At 41.3% G+C, this 20361-nt stretch overlaps 1 protein-coding gene across 1 annotated transcript; it reads left to right on the plus strand.

Annotated features, from left to right (window-relative positions):
- The first annotated feature begins 489 nt into the window (after positions 1–489).
- LOC119731466 (lactadherin-like) lies at positions 490–7397 on the plus strand. The gene is made up of 5 exons (XM_038204648.1): positions 490–535; positions 4834–4980; positions 5893–6028; positions 6387–6558; positions 7251–7397. Exons 1-5 carry the CDS (start codon positions 490–492, stop codon positions 7395–7397), a joined length of 648 nt encoding a protein of 215 aa, XP_038060576.1.
- Positions 7398–20361: the final 12964 nt, after the last annotated feature.

A 20361-nucleotide genomic window follows, 5' to 3' on the forward strand; every position in this document is an offset into this window, starting at 1 on the left:
AGCGTTAGCTCCACCCATACTGTAAGATTGAACAAATTATAAAAGTTTAAGCCTTCATGGCAAGTTCAGGCTCGTTTCATGATTGGCTAGGCTTGGTATGACGTCAGCCTGTTTGTTGTCTGCGGCTGCTTAGGTGCTGAGGCGAGCGAGTGGCGTTTTGTACTCGGTGATATACGATCAACACTAACGGATTCTCGATCATTGCGTCAATCAGGTTTAGTTTTGGTGGTCAGGCTCTTTCCTGATTGTCGTTCAGTACTGTACATGCGTAGATAGCTGCCTATTAGGTTGCGTTTGCGTGTTGTGTGAGTCGTTCATTACACTAATCAGAAAAAATTTCCAGTAATGTTTTAAGTTGAGGCTCTCTCGCGTTCGTTGTTTTGAGTTTTACGTGCGTAGTTGCCTATTAATTCGCGTCGTTGTGTGAGTCGTTCATAAAAATCCTACAGCGTAGTGGATTGTGCTCAGAATTCATCTGCATCTTGGACAATGGACGGAGCAGCAGCTTTGGTTCTGGTGCTGTCAGCAATGGCAGGTAAGAAGAATAAATATCACCTGTTGTACATTCTCAAATTCCTGATTGGTTTGTTGGCAAAGTAGACAAGATTTGCCATGATATCAGGATCAGGGACATAAGGTGCATCCCCCATTTCTTTTCCAACGACCCTCCCCCTAATTTGGTAGTAGTCGATCGCTTTATTGAATCTGGTGATCGGATTCTGCCAGTTATTTGTTTCGTTTGACAAGATATCGATTTGGAGATATGATCACAGTGACGATTGAATAATCAAAACTTGATTTTGTTGTTATCAATGCATACAAAAAACAAATCAAAAATGGTTAATTTTTGGGTCACTATGTCAAAAAATTCCTAACTATGTAAATGAAATGCATAAATACCTAAGACAGTTTATCCGTTGGCCCATTCCTATTGGTGGAGAGCCCGTCACATTGCCGGTCTTAAATGGATCATAAAGACCTGCTAGCGGCCGGCCAGCTGGCTGGTCTTAAACACTTTTCCAGTGTGACATGCAATTTGGACCCCTATGAAATCTGGTGCCTTTACCGTTTTTTTGGTTGAGCGTTGACAATCCTCACGTACGCATGCGCAATTGACCTATAGTGGTAGCATTACGTCAACGCAGCTTGTGAAATATTGTCCAATTCCGGCGATTCACAATGCAGTGCGACACCAAGAGTTTGCCATGGAAAGTTCATTTTTCAAGTTTACGGTCGACAAAACATGGCCCGTTTGGACGAGTGTCAGTAGAAAACTTGAGCTAATTTGTTATAGATTGGGGCAAAGCGTTCTGCCGCCTTACAGAAAACTCCATATCGATGAAACGAAAACAAAAGGGCAAACAGATACTCGAATCATACCCTTACGAACTTTCTGGCCGTAAAAACTAACAATTTCAAATGTCCTGCGCTGCGAATTTGTCGACTATCTCCCACAAAGCATGGGGGAAAATTAACTCTCTGTGGCCAACTGTTGGTGGCGCACTGCATTGTGAATCGCCCGAATTACGTGATATAAAAATAGACGCGGTACGCGCAAAATCTGAGACAAACAAAATTTAGTGTACAAAAATTCCATAGGGTTGTGTATTTTCATAGCCACGCTACACCGGCACAGCTGCGTTCTGCGCCACATCGCGCAGTACGCGCGCCAAACTGCTCGAAAAACATGAAGTAAGTGTTAGGCGCAGCATGGTTAACTCTAACAAGATTAAGGTTTTGGGGGTACCCTCAAAACTAAGGGAGGGCACAATATGATCACATCCTTATTTCAATAATTTCCATTAAGCAGAAATGTTGATCAGCTGATGACATCATTTAGTTGCGCTACAGTGACCCCAAGAGACACTTAACTACTATTTTCCCCGGTTTTGTGCATGTTCATTCAAATACTTTCAAATTTGGTATACGTATTGTTGGAGTCAATTTGTTTCAGATCAAACAACCTTTCTCCCCTACTGTGCATTATGCCTATTTTGGGGGGAATATTTCCTTTTTGTCATCATAAATTTGGATTTGTAACCAAACTCCGCCCATCTACCTCAGGTAATGTAATAAATGAATTGGCGCAGTGACTGTATATACGTATGCCACTTCGCCCATGCCTTAGCCTTTCGCCAAGGCCATCGTGGCTTAGAGTCAGCAAACACGAGTGGCGAAGCCACGAGGCTTTTTCCAACTTGATTGTGTTGAATTATTCATATTTTTATGCAAATAAGAATAATGCAGAAAGGTAAACCAATCACAACGCGGATTTTGCCTAGTTGCTTCCATTTGTGAAAGAAGGGTGAGTGTAAGGAAAACAGTTCAAGTGCGCGCACAAGTACAAGTGCGCGCACAAGTGCAAGTGCGGGCACAATGCCCAGCCAACAACGATATAACCGTGCGTGCACGGTACGCTTACGCACGCCCATGCAAAAGCGATGTCAGTCACTATTTATATGCAGTGGCTGGCCGGTCAGGAAAGTCGGGGTAAAATAATGTCTAAGTGTGTCACACCACTTTTGCATGCGCGTGTTTATGGTGTAAAATCGAGGACACACACGTGCAAAATCATCGAAGAATCGAGGACAGGAACCAAACCGAGGAGTCCCGGTTAGAAAACATGTGTACAAAACCAATGAGAGATGTTGCGAAAAAACTTAGAGTATAAGTTAAGAAAAAGGGAAGAAGAACAATAGAAAATCCTTGATTTCAAACGCATTATATTGGGATGATAATGCTAAGATCATCTGCTCTTGGATTGAATTAATAAAGAATACGACATTCAAATGTTATTCAAAACAAAAGGGATTTTTTATTGGGGTTAACCTGTAAAAGATGTTGAGATCCATTGATACCGCTTCGTGTTGTGCGTACCCAGAGCCGTTTCAAAGCATTCGAATGTACGCGAGCGTGTATCTGTTTCTACTCCTCATCATGGGATGCGTGTGCGTTCTCCGCGAAACTTTGGCTGCGCGAATACGTAGACATCGCTGATTGCGTGTTAGGAATAATATCAAAACAATCTGCGCGCGTTTTTAAGAATCAAAACGCTCATTACCTGAAATACTGTGATATGATTGGCTTCTACCAAAATTGGTAGAAGCCAATCACATCGAGAATAAATTTCCATAGACTGTGTACAAACGTGGAACAAACCAGCGCGTACGCTTGGCAGATTGACCAAGTCTGGGTTGCTGCATCACTTGAAAATAACATGTACATGTACGTTTTTAACATGATGGTCCGGATTCGACGCATGAGAGCGCGAGTTATGATTTTGAAGAATGAATCCTTTCAAACACAACGTTTGGACGTTGTGTTAATTAGCAAAGATTTGTATTAAATGTACGTACCCCTTTCGTGCCTTTACAACCACAGATACCAGCCTCGACTCCAGGGGCGGGTGCTCGTTCCTTACACTAACCCCTGGCTGTGATGATGACGTAAATGACACTGAATGGCTATTCACTGCGTACTGCCCGGGCATTTCGAAGATTGCACGCCGGGCGCGCCCATAATGCGCTCGCGTGCTTAGCTTTGCACGTAACGTCACGTACGAACAAAATATTATGATTCAAAAGTCACGAAGCCTGTACAATATGGATTATGTCAGCCGCGTTTTTCCCTAAAAAACCCCCTGTATCTGTCGTTGTAAACGCACGAAAGGGGAACGTACATTTATTACAAATCTTTGCTAATTAACACAACGTCGAAACGTTGTGCTTAAAAGGATTGATTCTTCCAAATTACAACTTTTAACATTTTAAAGATGGCGTCGGCACGTAAAACGGATAAACTGTAGCCCTAATTATAATGTACCGTATTTTGGTATATTTAAATTTAGCCCCTGTCACACTTTCGCATATTCTAATTCCTTATGAGTTCCTTATCAATTTTTTTTCAATACGCAGCCGTACGCTCAAAACGTCGAAAATGTTGAATACTTTGACTTATGTGCGACGCACATCTAGCGTACAAGAACGAATTCAGCGCATACATTGCGTATGAGATGCGTATGAGTTGCGTATGCAGTGCACAACATTATTTTTCGGGCTGCGAATAGGTCAGTATGCAGTGCGCATGCCTAGCGTATTCCGGACGCACCCGACTTATGCCGACCGCATGCCTGACGCAATACGTCGGCATTCGCTATGAGTTCGTTCAGCGTGCGTTGTATCTGCGCTGCAAGCACGCTTTGTATACGTCAAATATAGGCGTACACAGCGTAGTTTTGTGCATGCCCAAAACTACCCGGCGTATGGGCCGTACTATGCGTATGCCTGTGTACATAAACCTTACACAAAACGTTAGAGATGCATATGAGGTACGTATTTTTCGTACGACTGCGTATGAAAAAAAATGTCAATGCGCAACTCATAAGGAATTAGGATACGCAGAAGTGTGACAGGCCCTTACACAATTCCAGGGGTTATGATCGCGCTAAGCATGATGGGAAACAACATGGCGCTGCAAGATCGTACCCACGGGGCACGAGGTTGCACAGATACAGGGTTTTTTTTAGCGAAAAACGCGGCTGACATAATCCATATCGTACAGGCATCGCGACTTTTGAATCATAATTTTTTTTCGTACGTGACGTTTACGTGCAAAGCTAAGCACGCGAGCGCGAGCGCATCATGGGCGCGCCCGGCGTGCAATCTTCGAAATGTCCGCGCATTACGCTGTGAATAGCCATTCAGCGTCATTTACATCATCATCACAGCCAGGGGTAAGTGTAAGGAACGACCACGCGCCCCTGGAGTCGAGGCTGGGAAATACCTAATGACGTATTGTTATCCTACCCAACTGGTACCCCGACACCTACTCCAGCCGGTACGGAGAAACCAATCCAAGCTGGTGCGGGGATACCTACCCCAGCCGCTACAGAGAAACCTACCACAACCGTTACGGGGAAACCTACCCCAACCGTTACGGAGAAACCTACCCCAGCTGATACGGAGAATCCTACCCCAGCTGGTGCGGAGAAACCTACCCCAGCCGCTAGAGAGAAACCTACCCCAACCGTGACGGAGAAACCTACCCCAGCTGGTACGGGGAAACCTACTCCAACTGGTATGGAGAAACCTACCCCAGCTGGTGCGGAGAAACCTACCCCAGCCAATACAGAGAAACCTACCCCAGCCAATACAGAGAAACCTACCCCAGCTTGTACGGAGAAACCTTCTCCAGCTGGTGCGGGGAAACCTACCCCAGCAGGTAAAAATAAACATACCACAGTCGGTAAGGAGAAACCTTTCCAAGCTGGTACGGGGAAACCTACCCCGGCAGGTATGAATAAACATACCACAGTCGTAAAGGAGAAACTTTTCCAAGCTGGTACGGGGAAACCTACCCCGGTAGGTACGAAGAAACATACCACAGTCGGTACGGAGAAACCTATATAGGCATACCCCAGCTGGTACGGAGAACCCCTTCTTTACGGGGAAACATACCCCAGCTTTAAGTGGTTGTATGATCTTCAGTAATCATAGGTTTGACCATGAGCATATGGATTTGTTCTATCACAAGGGTATACATTGTATTGCATTGAGATTGAACATTTTATTTCTTACCGCAAATCAAGGTTCATCGAAGGCTGCTTACCAATTAAAAGCAAATACATCCAGGTGTTTTAGTGCAACTCCCAGAGTAAAACCAACAGAATAAACAACGGAAAATCCATTGATGCTTTGTCATGCTCGTTGTATTTTCTCCCAAATTTAAAATGTTTCTCACTGCCACATTCGTGGGAGGGGGTGAAATGTGCAGTTATAATTGTGAGATTTACCAGCAAACAAAGGAGGAAATTATCATTCTCTCAATACATCTTTTTTTTTATCTATCAATATGAATGAATATTTACTTTGCTTACTCATTTGTTATCAACAGTGTGTTCCAGTCCGCAACCCCTCGGTATAGAGGACGGGAACATCCAAGATGATCGCATCACGGCGTCCAGTAGTCGCGACTGTTGCCGTGCCAGTTATGGACGCCTCAACAATAACGAGAAATGGTCACCCATGACGTAGGTATCAAAGGGAGATACCACACCTGACACTTCACTCTCATATCTTTATTCACTCTTTATCATTACAATGCCACACAACGCTCATGAATGTGTTTAATTAACAAACATGCAATTGCATCAATGCGTTTTGTTTTTGTACGGTTTGTTTGATTTTGTTTGGCATTGTTTTACTGTTTTGGTTTCTTTTTCATTATACATAAAAAAATGCTCATCCCCGGCCAAAGCCAAACCCGGACTCATGTGCATTTGATTTGCACACTGTAATTGTGTTCAGTTTTCAAATCCATTCACACAAGCGGATTGGCGGAGTATCGTTATTTCATTGTTCCTCATCCTCTCTTCACTCTGTGTACAGTGACGAAGCTAATCCCTGGATCGAGGTGGACCTCATCCAGAGTACAGTGGTGACTGGAGTCACCACACAAGGCGGCCTCGGCAGATGGTATGTGAAGCGGTACAAGGTGGCGTATCAGCAGCAGCCCTCATTCCAACGCAAACACGTGACAGATGGAAACGGAGACATCAAGGTAAACATCAATCTTTACTAAGTCTTGCTGTAAGCTACATTTAACTTTTGTACGTAAATCAGTTTTGAAAGAAAATGCAAATGTATTTTTTCTCATATTTTGTTTGAGCTTTATTTCAATATGGCAACTTCATTACGTCCGACTATATTTGGTTCCATGTTTATGCAACCATTTAGCTACACTGAAATCGTGTCTGGAATTAAAAACGTAAATGGAACCAAAAATTATTTCAGATCATGTAAACAAGAAATGGCAGCGAGTTAAATTAGCGTTGTGCAAGAGGGTGAGATTTAAGGTTTTCAGGATGAAAAGCAGGACATTTTTGACACGTAGTAGCAACCAAAAAAGCAACATAAAATACATTGATGCTGCATTTTCTTATAGGAAGGTTATTTAAGAGAAAATAGCTTCTTGTCCCCCCCCCCAAGCAAAATGTCTGAAGCTCAAATAGAAACCCAAATAAGCCCAGTCGAGAGATGGCTATATGGCTGAAAATGATCTTCAATGTGAGTGCCCGCGCAGGACAAACAGTTTACTTTATATAGTTCAGTTACGGTTAGTTGAAATTCTGTTTTGAAGGAAGACCCCGTTAGCTAAGAATGCCCACTTTTTCGTAGTTTTGGTCCTATACTTCACTACAAGTAAGCTATTTTGTTACAAATGTGAGTTTATTGCGTTGGGATTCATTTCAGGTGTTCATCGGTAACACTAATACCAACAACCCGGTCACTAACCTGTTTGATGAGAGTGTGGTGGCGACGGTAGTGCGCATTGAGCCTACTAAATGGCAATTTGGTGTTTCTCTGCGATTGGAGCTGCTTGGGTGTCGCTGTGGTTAATTCAGCTGAAGCGTTCAGGTGATTCTGTCCGACAGCGCTGACAGAATTTAATTCTTTATAAAAATAAATTCGACGGTAGATGATTTTAAGTTTGATAATAAATACTATGCTTGGTAGGAGAAATATTTACACAAAGTAAGGATACACTGAAGATTTAAAATATTCACTAAGGACGCTTATGAGGGTCTTTAACTAAAAGGTATCTCGCGGGAAAATACAACAAATCAAAATATGTATTAAAATTCATTAAAGCTATAGTCCATCATTTCCACCTATCCGAAACGTAACTGGCGTAATTATTGTTGAAAAACATAATTGGTTGAAAGATAGTAAGGGGACTAAACTCACTGTGAAATTATTCTTTCTGGCAAGCTGTCATTTTGAAGAAATCAACGAAAGAAGGCCTTCCAACGGTGCGTCTTAAGACGCATCGTTGGAAATTTCCGTTATAGTTCTCTTTTTGATTCGGCAAAGCGAACGCAAGCGTTGACACGACGCACACACGCGCGCGGTTGCTATTATTTGTTGGATCAGTGCGCGACATCACGTAGCTGTGATCGACTCAGTGAGAACGTGTCTGGGACGCTGATTTCAGGCCCAATTCAAAACACGATTCAGCAACTTTTGAGTTGAAATTGAGATCCTAGAATGCTGTTTTTTCCCCGGAATATACAGCTGAAGCTGAGCTGATACTTCATCAGGTTAGTTGTTCAGTACCCTTCTTTAGATTTGAGCACTTTTGTTGCTCTGAACGAACAAAATGCACAAATTACAAATGATGGACTATATCTTTAACCTATTATCTCCAAGTTTCGTTTGTTGAATGCAATATGTACACAATTATCTGAAATTCAAAACATAATGAAAAATGAAAGTAAAGTAATATTTTATTAAACAAGTATTTCCGCTCTAAAAAGAAACGTCTCAAACTATTGCAGTGTTTTTGTTGTAATGAAGGGGCCGAGTCATTGGCCGAGTCATAGTACACTGTGATTTCCCTAGGCAACGGACAATACATGTGCTTAAGATGTGCTCACGAAACAGTGCAGTTGGACAAGGATTCTACTTGGGAAAATCCCGATATGGCCTCACTGGTAACCGTGAAGCGGCGAGCTATCATAAGAAGCATGGGCTTGGCTGGCTCCAGATTCACGAATCACCAGTGCTACAACTTCGAATGTTAGAAGTACATGTATTTGGGAGGCGGGAACTAGACTAGACCGTAATACAGACTGCAACTGCGCCACCGCACTAGCATTGCTTTCCATGTTGAGCAATGGAGTCGATTAAAAAGAAATGTACTCGATTTGTGTTCCCAAGTACTGGAGTTAAGTACCGAGTACCAAACCATCGAGTTTGTGGTAAACTCGAATACAGGCGAATGCCTAATAATTTTCGAGTTTACCCTGATAGTCGAGAACCGGCCGAGAATTTGCTTGTACTCGAATTGTACTCGAGTACGAGTACGAGTACTCCAACACTGATATTACGCTGTTTATTGTGCTTTTATCGTAAATCTTCAATACAGTGTAGAACGTTTCCATACAGTGTTCTAAATAAATAAATTTACGAATTGTTAAACGTGATACTTCACAGTAAAAAAACGTCGAAGTGGCTAGTGGCAAACCATCTCGAGAATTAAATTCTTTGTAGTGAAACAGCTTTTAGATTAAAGGCCGGTTCATACATTACACGTATGCAACTGCAAAGCGCATTTGACGTCAGGGCGCATTCGCTAGGAAATGCCTTGGTGTTGAAATGTGTTCATCTTTCGCAAATTCGCGGCAGGAAAACTTGACATGACGTCACAAAGTCGCGTTCGCTTTTGTGCCGAGTATGAACTAGTGTTAAAGTTGGTCTTTGCTTTATTATAATTAAGCATGTCAGTAACTGACGTATTTCGCTGTAAATTCCATTCACGATTAATAGTCATACAATAATGTAGGTGTATAGTTTGGTATAAGGTCTATGGTGTATTGCTGCCGTAATGTAAATTTTTTATTGACATTTTGTATTTGTTGTGTTTCATATGGAAAATATTTAAATTCAAATACGTGTATACATCTATGTGTAACAATGTTAATTAATATAGTTTTGGACAATTATTTTTCAATTATATCATTGCCGTGCATAATTGCTAGGATGTATAGGTCATCAAAATACCCTAATTTCAAACTATCCGGATCAAATAGAGTGGAGGGTCAATTTGTGTTGATTAGAAGAAAACAAATTGTTTATTACCACATATTAATAGTGTGATGTTCATTTGATGCCGAGCTGCCATAACTAGAAGCTAGGAGGAAGCAATCTTTATCTCATTGAAGCACATACTTACCAATATTGTTCAATTATAATTCATTAATGCTTGTATACGCTCTGTTAATATGTACATGTTTGTGAAATAAAAAACAAAACCACTAAGAAAGAACGCACTTGATAATCTTTAGTTGATCAGTTGATGTTCTTTGCGTATTGAATATGAAGTGGACAAAACGACTTGCTGCCTGTCCAAATGTGATTGCAATTATAAAATACATCAGAAATGGAAAGAAAAAAAATCCCACTTTGTTCTTCTATCCGCGTGTTAAGCATAGCTCTTAATCAAGGTACCGACTTTAACAACTTTATTATCACCAGAGAGCGCCCAGCAACACTGACACATTCTTAGAGCCAAACCCCATCCTATACATATATTTCGGTTCTTTTGGTTCTGTTTATAGCTCATTGTATATAATTTAAAGAAAAGAAGGCCCTGAGACAAGGAGCTTAAAGGTATTGCAGCAGTTTCAGTATCATAATCGCACCGAGTCTATGGGCAAATGACTCTTTAGCATCCCCACCATTGTGACGACGACGTTTGATTTAACATTTCGTAATTCAATGCCTTCTGACTCGTGCAGCGTGTCCTATCAACACTGCCTGAAAAATCAAAGGCAAAATATCTTGATTAATTGCAATTTCCGTAATATTTCGGCCCACTCGGTACGTATCGTTTTTTAAAGGTTTGTTGTTTACACGGTTGTGTAATTATCTAGACCAACCTTGATTGCTGCTGAGGATTCTGTGTTTATTACCGGAAGACGCTTCCACTCGTACGCGGTGTCGCACCGTTTCATATCGATTCGTGACTGTTTATGGCAGCGATGGTAGTTATTGCTCATTATCTTCAAGCAAACTTGTATCCTCGATCCTGATTGGTCGATCCATGAAAACAACAGTGTGGTGAGGCTGTATTGCACGGTCCATATCGCACCCTGCGTATTGCGCTATTCCAAGATGCGAGCGACATTCCAGCTGCATGCGCTAAACCGCTAAAAGGTTCGTGTAAAGTGATGGTCCAACTTTACTGCGCATCAAGTTTGCTTGTAGATAAATTCGTTATCACGCTCGCGCTCGTGGAACACGGAAAATGTTGTGCGTCTGTGTCCCATTTACCACTCGGCCTTCGGCCTCGTGATAAGTGGGACACAGACGCACTACATTATTCCGTGTTTCACTCGCGCTCGCGGGATAACTTATAATTATCAAGACGATATATTTTGTTTTCTTTCCGGATGTTATTTTGTTAAAACTGAAAAGTGTAATTACAGCAGGATGCCCATTGGCTGTTACGTTACCCGCTTCCAGCATTAGCTCCACCCATACTGTAAGAATGAACAAATCATACAAGTTTCTGCTTTCGTTGCGAGTTCAGGCTCGTCCGTGATTGGCTAGACTTGCTTTGACGTCAGCCTGTTCGTGGTCTGCGGCTGCTTGAGGCGGGCGAGTGACAATTTTTATTTGGAGATTTTACGATCAACACTAGCGGAGTCTCGATCATTTCGTCAATCAGGTTTGGTCTTAGTGGTCAGGCTCTTTCCTGATCGTCGTTTAGTACCATACATGCGTAGCTAGCTGCATATTAGGTTGCGTTAGTGTCGTATGTGTCAATCATTTTACTAATCAGAAAAAGTTTCCAGTAAGGTTTCAAGTTGAGGCTCACTCCTAATTGTTGCTCAGTGGTTTACATGCGTTGTTATAATTCGCGCTGGTGCGTGTGTGATGAGTTGTTGATAAAATAGTACAACCTAGCGGATTAATTCGTGTTCAAAACTCTCTCGTGGAGAGTGAATATAGCGGCAGCTTTGGTTTGGATGGGGATGCTGTAGGCAATGACAGTTCTGTTATTGAATATGTATCACCGATTCACCTCTAGCACATCTTTGAATCCCTCTCTTTTTTATTTGGGAGGGGGGGGGTCAAAAATAGACAATCTTAGCAATATCAGAATTGGGGACACAGTGTGCACTGCATCCGTGCTTTCCATGATATCAAATATTCATAAATACTTAAGACAGTTAACCCACTCCTATTGGTCGAGAGCCCGTCACGATGCCGGTCTTAAACGGATGATGAAGATATTGCTAGCTGGTCTTGAACACTTTTCCAGTGTCATATGAATTTGGGACTCTTTAAAATCCAGTGCCTTTTACCGCTTTATTGGTGGAACGTTCACAATCCGCAAGTAGGCATCTTCCAGTGTTCGCTCGTACTCCCCGCCCTGCAAACAGGACGCTGGGATACACTGATGAGCTTCACAGAATCTTGTGAAGGAAGTGGCCTTTGACCTATGTATGAAGCATCTGTTTAAGACCGCAGTTAAACAGTGCGCGCAAATGCTATCCGAAAACTTTCCAAATGAAGTGCGCACATTTCATACCTGATGTGATTTCTTTTTCATTGCGGACCATGAAACAGAATAAGGAGTGCGCGAAACCATCGTTAAAAAAATGTAGATATTACCAATTGACCGTGAAACCAATCATTAAAAGTGAATTAGAAATATATATCTCTGTCGGTACTAGACTATACCTAATAGGGGTTTCCGTGCACTTTGCTGTTAAAGGTAGATTAAAGGGGCGAGTTGTTTTAGTTATTCTGTATGTTTCATCAGATGGAGTGACGTTAAGACCAAAGGCTTTTAAAAAAAATCATGACTACGTTTTTAGTGAATGGGGCTTTTGGTCTGAATACAGGTGCATGTTATTCACCTATTTGTTGTATATTTCACAAATTCATATGATATTGATTAATATATTTGTTTATGTGAAGATTGCGGTTTACCGCGGTACAAATGTATGCACGTATCTTTTAATGGAGACAGCATGTCATCATTGCTCAATGTTATCAATGTTGTCAATTGCTATGTGTGTACAGATTTATCAGAATACCTAGGTTTTAGGGTGAGTCGTTAGAGCCAGTCGTGTTTTGTTCGACGAGGCCCCAAATGTTTACTAGGACGGCGCTTGCTAGTGCTGTATATGTGATTACATCCGGCATCGATCCAACATGTCTGACGACTTGACCAATTTGAATTCGGACGGCTGTTCATTATGTTGGGGAAGCATCCATTATTATGCATCCACATTAATGCACGCTTCTCCGTTTTTCTCTCTCTCTCTCTTTCGAAAGGTTTTCATTAAAATATTACACACAGTGGGAAAAAAAGAGAACATAATGTCCATATCTTATTTTTCGAATGAGAATATAAAGATACATGGATCCAATCGACCCAGGAATTAACTTTTGACTCCTTGAGCAATCGTTTTGCTCCAGGAAGTATTTTATGGTGAGGCATTCACCACGGACGTTCCCAAGAAATGTGTACCCCGAAATTCGTTCTCGCACGCATAATACAGGAATAACACAAAAACACCCAGTTTTTAAAGGATAGTTGTGCGGATGTTTATATTCTACTTTTGAATGTTCTTTCCGATTAATTCTTGGAGGACTCTTCGCGCGGATCGAATTAACCTTTCCCATGCGCCTCCAGTGTGACTAGCTGTCGGAGCATTTACCTTAAATTCTGGGTAGTCGCACCCTGTTTCAATTCGTTTGAAAACTCTGGATGTTTGTTTAATTCAGCTTTTTGGAGGTTTTGATATCTTAACTTTTTAATATAACTCATCTTTAAAAGAAATACACACAAGAGTAGTTGTGTGGTTTTTTTCCCCTCGCGTATGGTTGACACTAAAACCGCCGATAATTTACCAGCTGGAGGGTGGCATAGGTGGCTAGTGCCGCCGCTAGCCAGGCATCAAATAGCGCTAGCATCCGCCACGCTTTCGGAAATAAGCGCTACGCTTAAATCGCGCCGCTCCGCTACCGCTACGCTATAAATTGTGGTTGCGAAAAAAAATATATCTGCCGTTTGTTCGTATACAAGCGCAGCGACTTTGAGCATTGCGCACTGGCCGTAAGACACAGCGAAAAATAAACGACGATCCTACCGCACGTACCCCGTACGATACCCTACCGTGATGCTGCGCCATTCATTATGAACATAATACGTACATGCATTCGCTATGAAAGCAATAAGGCCAAAAAAAAAAAGTCTCCGGTTTCTGGTATGCGCGCGCGTCGCCGTAGCCATGCGCATCGGCAAAATGAAAAAGTTTTTTTTTTTCAATACAAGTTGATGTTTCAAAACCGCCAAACTCACTGGTTTGACTGGAATTCTGCTGCTGCACAATTTTAACGTGTTTTTAGATGGGGTTATGATCGAGAATAAGATTTATGTGGCCTCTCTGGACTCCCATATATTTGCACTAAGTTTAGTCGGGCACCATTTGCAGTCATCAGCCGACATTTGAAGCCAAAAAAAAAAAAAAAAACCAGGTAAAAAAAAAAAAAAGCCGCGTCGCCGCACCACTTTTGGGGCAAGCTCCATACCAGAAACCGGAGACTTTTTTTTTGGCCTAAGCACGTGCTGTTTTGTGCTGCGTAGGATACAGCGCTCCGTACGGACGTACGTGCCACCAACATGTCACGTACAGAGCGCTCTGTGGACCACACCATTTTGCGGTATCGGGTGTGCTTTCCTAAGGTCAATATTTACAAGCATTTCAAATGTTTCAAAATTACAAATAATACATTTTATCAAGTCTGAAACTGTTTATTGTTTGAAAATAAGTTCTTCAACGTCGGAACATAATTATTTTCGTAAAGGATTTATTCGAGAAACGAATAGGCGCCTTCAAGTGCCAGCGGCGCGGCCCGACCACGTTGTAGCCGCGTCCTTCGCATTTCAGCATACCAGCTGCGAGTAAGGATGATTAGCCTCCCAAATTATTATTATTATTATTATTATTTACACGATCCTAATATTGGCTTTTATTGTAAACATCTGGATGATCACAGGCTGTGAGTTGAATCATCAGTTTGGCATATACTTAAAGGTTTAAAAAATTATACACCATAAGAAGAAATGTACCAGACTTTTTAACGATGGTTTCGCACACTTGCTCAACTCACCACTCTTACCTAAGCACCTTGAATCCAATCATTAAAAGTGATGTTTGCAATTGAATTTGAAATCTCCGTCGGTACCAGACTATACCACAAACGTTAACGTGCACTTTGTGTTAAAAGGAAAAAAATAAGAGGCGAGTTGCCTTAAGTTATTATTTTTATTGCCCTAGATGAGTGATGGTACCAAAGGACCTTGGGTCGTGCATGTGTGCGCACCAGACGATCTACACCGAGGGTTACACGTACTCTCTGATAAAAGAGTACAAAGACGATTAGAATTTTTTTGGCCTTGCGCTTCGTTGAACTGTACAATGAAAAGGTTAATGGTATTGGATTAATGTCTCTGTTGTAATGTACTATGAAAAGGTTAATGTACCTCCTCTCAATTTCCCGCAGTTACTGCATTATAAATGATAGCTCTTCACATTGTGATCCTATTTCCAACGCAAAAAAAAGCGAACAGAATGGCCTCGCCATTGTACCGTTTTCAGGATACAAATAAAATGGTGGATTGTGTTGGCCAATTTTTAGATTTTAAATTGCATTGGCACCGTTGTTTTGTTTTGTTTTAGTTTAAAATTTATTGAAAATTGTTAATATCTGCGTTATTGCATAATGGGAGTTTTGATATCTTAACTGTTGAATACAACTTATCTTTAAGAAAAAAACTACATCCACGAATGTTGTTTTGGTTGTTTTTGTTCTCGCGTATTGTTGACACCAAACACCGCCGAGAGTTACCAGCGGGGGGCTCTACATGATGTCTACTATTAAACACATCACATATCTCAGTAAGTTTCCGTTTTAGCATAGTGTTGATTTCTTGATGTACAAAGACTGAATTCAATCGTCAGTTGGGCCAATGCTTTTTTTTTTAAATTAAAAACCATGAAGAAAATGTATTTCACATTTTAAGGATGTTTTCGTGCACTCACTAAGGACGCGCGAAACCATCGTAATTTTTTTTTTACATGTTACCAAAGGACCGTGAAACCAATCATTAAAAGTGAATTAAAAATTGATATCTCTGTCGGTACCAGACTATACCTAATAGGGGTTTCCGTGCACTTTGAAAGGTAGATTAAAGGGGCGAGTTGGTTTTAGTTATATTGTATGTTTCATCAGATGGAGTGACGGTAATACCACAGGCTTTTTAAACAGTTCATGACTACGTTTTTAGTGAATGTGGCTTTGGGTCTGAATACAGTTATTCACCAATTTGTTGTATATTTCACAAATTCATTTGATTGTGATTCATATATTTGTTTACGTGAAGATTGCGGTTGACCGCAGTACCAATGTATGCACGTATCCTTTAATTGAGACAGCATGTCATCATTGCTCACTGTTATCAATGTTATCAATTGCTACGTGTGTACATATTTATCAGAATACCTAGACTTTAGGGTTAGTCGTTAGAGCCAGTCGTGTTTTGTTTGACGAGGCCCCAAATGTTTACTATAGCATGGCACTCGCTAGTGCTGTATATGTGAATACATCCGGCATCGTTCCAACATGTCTAACTACTTGACCAATATGAATTCGGACGGTTGTTCATTATGTTGGGAAGCATCCATTGTTATGCATCCACATTAATGCACGCTTCTCCGGGGTTTTTTTTTATCTCTCTCTCTTTCGAAAGGTTTTCGTTAAAATATTACACACAGTAGTAAAAATAGAGAACATAATGTCCATATCTTATTTTTCGAAATATGAGAATATAAAGATGCATGGATTCCAAACGACCCGAAAATTAACTTTTGACTCTTTGAGCAATCGTTTTGCTCCAGGAAGTGTTTTATGGTGAGGCATTCATCACGAACGTTCCCAAGATGCACATACGTCGGTGAAATATGCCACCCGCATTGGAACGTCACACTGCACCGTGCCGAGACGAGTAAATGTTAGATGTAATAGTTATCAACATTCATATCCTCCTTATTCTTATCCAATCAAAGTGCTTGGCCCAATTTTGGTAGCAATATCCATGCCTTGTGCAGAACGCGTAAACGTGTCCGGTTGCAGATGATTCAAGTCGGTAATTGGAATCAACGTACTCGCATGTGGGGCCGAGGATGCAGGAACCGTCCCCTAGTGTTCGCTCGTACCCCCGCCCTGCAAACAGGACGCTGGAAAGAGCTGATTGGATAGATTTTGCGTGACCTGTGACCTGCAAGTCATCACGGCCACGACCCTGCAAGGTTTTAAACGGCCGTTAAGACTAAGTTACTACTCTTATACTTACATTCATTATTTTTTTTTTTCGTTAAAAAGCGTTACAATGTAGGAAAATCTGTAAAACTGATCTGTTTTGTAAATGTTTAATTCCCGTCACTTGCTCAGGCTCCGTTTCGAATTGACTAAGGGTCAAACTGCATAATATGCGACGCTCAACTTTGTCCACATGGCCCGCAATGAAAAAGAAATCACATCCGGTATGGAATGTATGCATTTCTATGGGAACGTTCTCGGATAGCATTTGCGCGCATTAGCTAACCGCGGTCTTAAACAGCTGAAGCCATGTGTCTTTATATAGCCACGATAAGTTACCAAGAATGCCATCCCCACTTCCTTCATCTGCCCTTCCCAGCACCCTCGTGATGTTATACCGCGCGCTTCACGTAACCCCGGGCCAAAATGCGGTATTGGTTATGTTAACCGAGTCTTTTTAGAATGTAGTCAACGCCGATGGTACGGTGCGTTACTCGGCGGCCAGGGCGGACTTAACCCGGCCAATTACCGACTTGAAGTCTATGGAATTCCCTTATTACAAACTTTCGTCTACACGAATCAAGGGTTGGTATTTGTGGAAAACAAGGGGGAGAAATGAAGCTACACAAAAAGACGCCAAGTGGCAGTCATCTTGATTTTATTGAAGGATATACTTTACAATGTTGTTTAACTTGAATTTAAATTATGGTTTTGCTTTGTGATTATGTTATTAGGTGTGAAATAAGATTTAATGCATTGAATTTGCTTTGATTGTTTACTTTTTGAGTTGAGTTGTCACATCGAACCACAGTCGGATCGAAACAGCTGATGAGCGTTGCGATAAGATGCATAATGCCTACATGGCAATCACCACCTGCCCTGCCCCCTCGCCCTCCCCCTCCCGAGATTCCTCTTGCTACAACTGGTGTGCACTCCTAATTATCTTGACCAGAAGTCGCCATTGTGGGTGCGTACCAGACGGGTTACACCAAGGATTTGGTGGCTTTGCGCATCATTGAACAATTGAAAAGGTTAATGGTATTTTGATTAACGTCTTTACATCGATGCTCAATTGATATTTGAGGGGAACAAGACAGAAAGCAGGCAGTTAATGGCTGTGCCTCTTTTTGTGTAGTGGCCCGCAGTTGCTGCATTATAAATGACGAGGCTTCGCCTTGCCTGATATGAATTATACATGATAATGATTCGTTTCTCGTTCGCTGCCACGTTACCGCTTCTAGCATTAGCTCCGCCCATGCTGTAACCAATAAGAAAAAAACTTGCGAGCTTCTAGGCAAGTTCAGGCCCGTTTGTGATTGGCTAGGCTTGCTATGACGTCAGCCTGTTCCGTGGTCTGGGGATGCGAATGTAGCTACTGAGTTGAGCTGCATAGTGGTTTGTGTACTGGATGATATTATACGATCAACTTAACCGATTCTCAATCATTGCGTCAGACACGGTTTTGAGATTGGGTCTTAGTTCAGGCTCTTTGCTGATCGTCGGTCAGTGCTCTACATGCGCAGCTTCCTAATAGTTCGGGTTGGTGTGTGACGCGCAGACAAATAAAGTCAACTTGCATTGTAGATCGTGACATCAAAAAGTTTCGAATAAGGTTTTAAGTTGCGGCTCTTTCCTGATTGTCGCTAGTAGTCTCTTGTTATAATTCGCGTTAGTGTGTGAGTCGTTAAATACTTCCCACTCGGATTGTGCTCAGAATTCTCCTGCATCTTGGACAATGGACAGAGCAGCAGCTTTGGTTGTGATGTTGTCAGCAATGGCAGGTAAGATTGAATAATATATCACCTTTAGTACGTCGGTCCTCCGACCGGGTTGTTTGCCAATATCAGACAAGCTTAGCTTGATCAGGATCGGGGATACAGTGTGCATCTCTCCCATTAATTTTCCGACATAAAACCTCAAGTTGGAGTAGTCGTTCGCCATTTAATTTGGTGATTTTCGTCGGTTTGACAAGAAACAATTTGTGTATTTTTTTTATGATCACCGTCACAACCAATTAAACAAAACGTTATCTTGATAAATTAATCGGCGTATGGAAACAGAAAGATTTCAAAACCAAACGGTGGCCGCTACATATATTACCAGTTTGCAACCACGGAAATGGAAAATAAAACTGGTAACATACACATGTATAATGAATTTTAGTGTTAGGTGCGGTATTATTTACCTTATCAAGATTGACCCTGTCAAGTCCCTTCTGGCTAGCAAAGGTATAGTGTCCCCATCTTTATTTCCAAGTACGTCATATTTTTTTCAAATTATTTCAAATTCAATACAAACATTTGTAGGGTCAATAAGGTGGTCCAAAAGCTCAACGGAATAGCAGAAAAGCTGATTGAATGTTTTTTTTTAAATGCATTTTCTACTTTTCTGCTTCTCTGCTAATAGAAAAGCAAATTGAATGTTTTCCTTAAATTCATTTTCCTATCTTTCTGCTTTTCTGATAAAATGTTTGATCTGCTTTTCTGGTAGCAGAAAATCAAATGTTCACTTTTGAATTCGATCTTGAACCACCTGACAAAATGTTCAATCTGCTTTTCTCGTAGCAGATACGCAGATGTCTCTTTTTGAACCGCCAGTGAAGGACCAAAGAAAAACCTGTTTTTTTGGTAGAAGAATATGAGAAAGGTAGAAGAATGCGTTTGAGCAAAACGTTCAATATGCTTAATTTCTGGTAGCAGAAAATAAGAAAAGTAGAAAAACGCTTTTTAACAAAACGTTCAGTCAACTTTTATGCTATTCTGTTGAACCTTCATGGATCACTACACCTTATTCGCGTGTCGGTCATATTAAATTCAAAGCGAGGTAATTTTTTCATTTTTGAATTTGAGAGTCGAAGTGAAAGGTTCACTCCAAATTTCTTTGATGAATAATGACAAAAATCATTGATCTACCTTTATAATAATGGAAATTGATCGAGGATGGGACGCCAAATACAGAAGTCTGGCACCATCACATTTAACAGTTTATAATTTGTGAAATAGATTCGGGGAACATAATCAAAAATGGTTTCCTCAGATCGTGAATAACGTCTAGTCTGGTTCCCTGACCTCACAATTTCGTCCTGACGTCTATAAATTGTAGCTCAGATAGCCGCCACCGGGCTAAAAATAAACTAGATAACCCTTTTTCAAAACTCAGCCTTGTTACCGCTTTGACTTTAAAAGCTGTTAATGTTCCGATCATATTAATCAAAAAACTTGCTTCATATATCATACAGTTTGGTATTCCTTTAAGAAAACATTGACTAATGTTGAGCTGGAATCTTCTGGTTAGGGACCCAAAAAGTGGGCGAAGCCAAAATGGAGATGAAGCCGAGTTTTGGAATACACCTATAGGTGACCGTTGTCAGATTCCAAGAAGAAAATGACGCAGCAAAGCTCGCCCCTCGCACTATCTGAGTGCAAACTTGATGCACAAAATCCGGCGAAATGACCGTAAAACC

Source organism: Patiria miniata, unplaced genomic scaffold, assembly GCF_015706575.1.
Source record: "Patiria miniata isolate m_02_andy unplaced genomic scaffold, ASM1570657v1 HiC_scaffold_1, whole genome shotgun sequence".
NCBI classification, from domain to species: Eukaryota; Metazoa; Echinodermata; class Asteroidea; order Valvatida; family Asterinidae; genus Patiria; species Patiria miniata.

What these genes read in the sequence shown, in the direction of transcription:
- LOC119731466 (XM_038204648.1), top strand. Translation starts at nt 490, where the DNA reads ATGGACGGAGCAGCAGCTTTGGTTCTGGTGCTGTCAGCAATGGCAG. An exon ending in GAGAAATGGTCACCCATGAC is followed by an intron (nt 6,029 to 6,386) that starts GTAGGTATCAAA and finishes CTCTGTGTACAG; the next exon opens with TGACGAAGCTAATCCCTGGA. An exon ending in ATGGAAACGGAGACATCAAG is followed by an intron (nt 6,559 to 7,250) that starts GTAAACATCAAT and finishes GATTCATTTCAG; the next exon opens with GTGTTCATCGGTAACACTAA.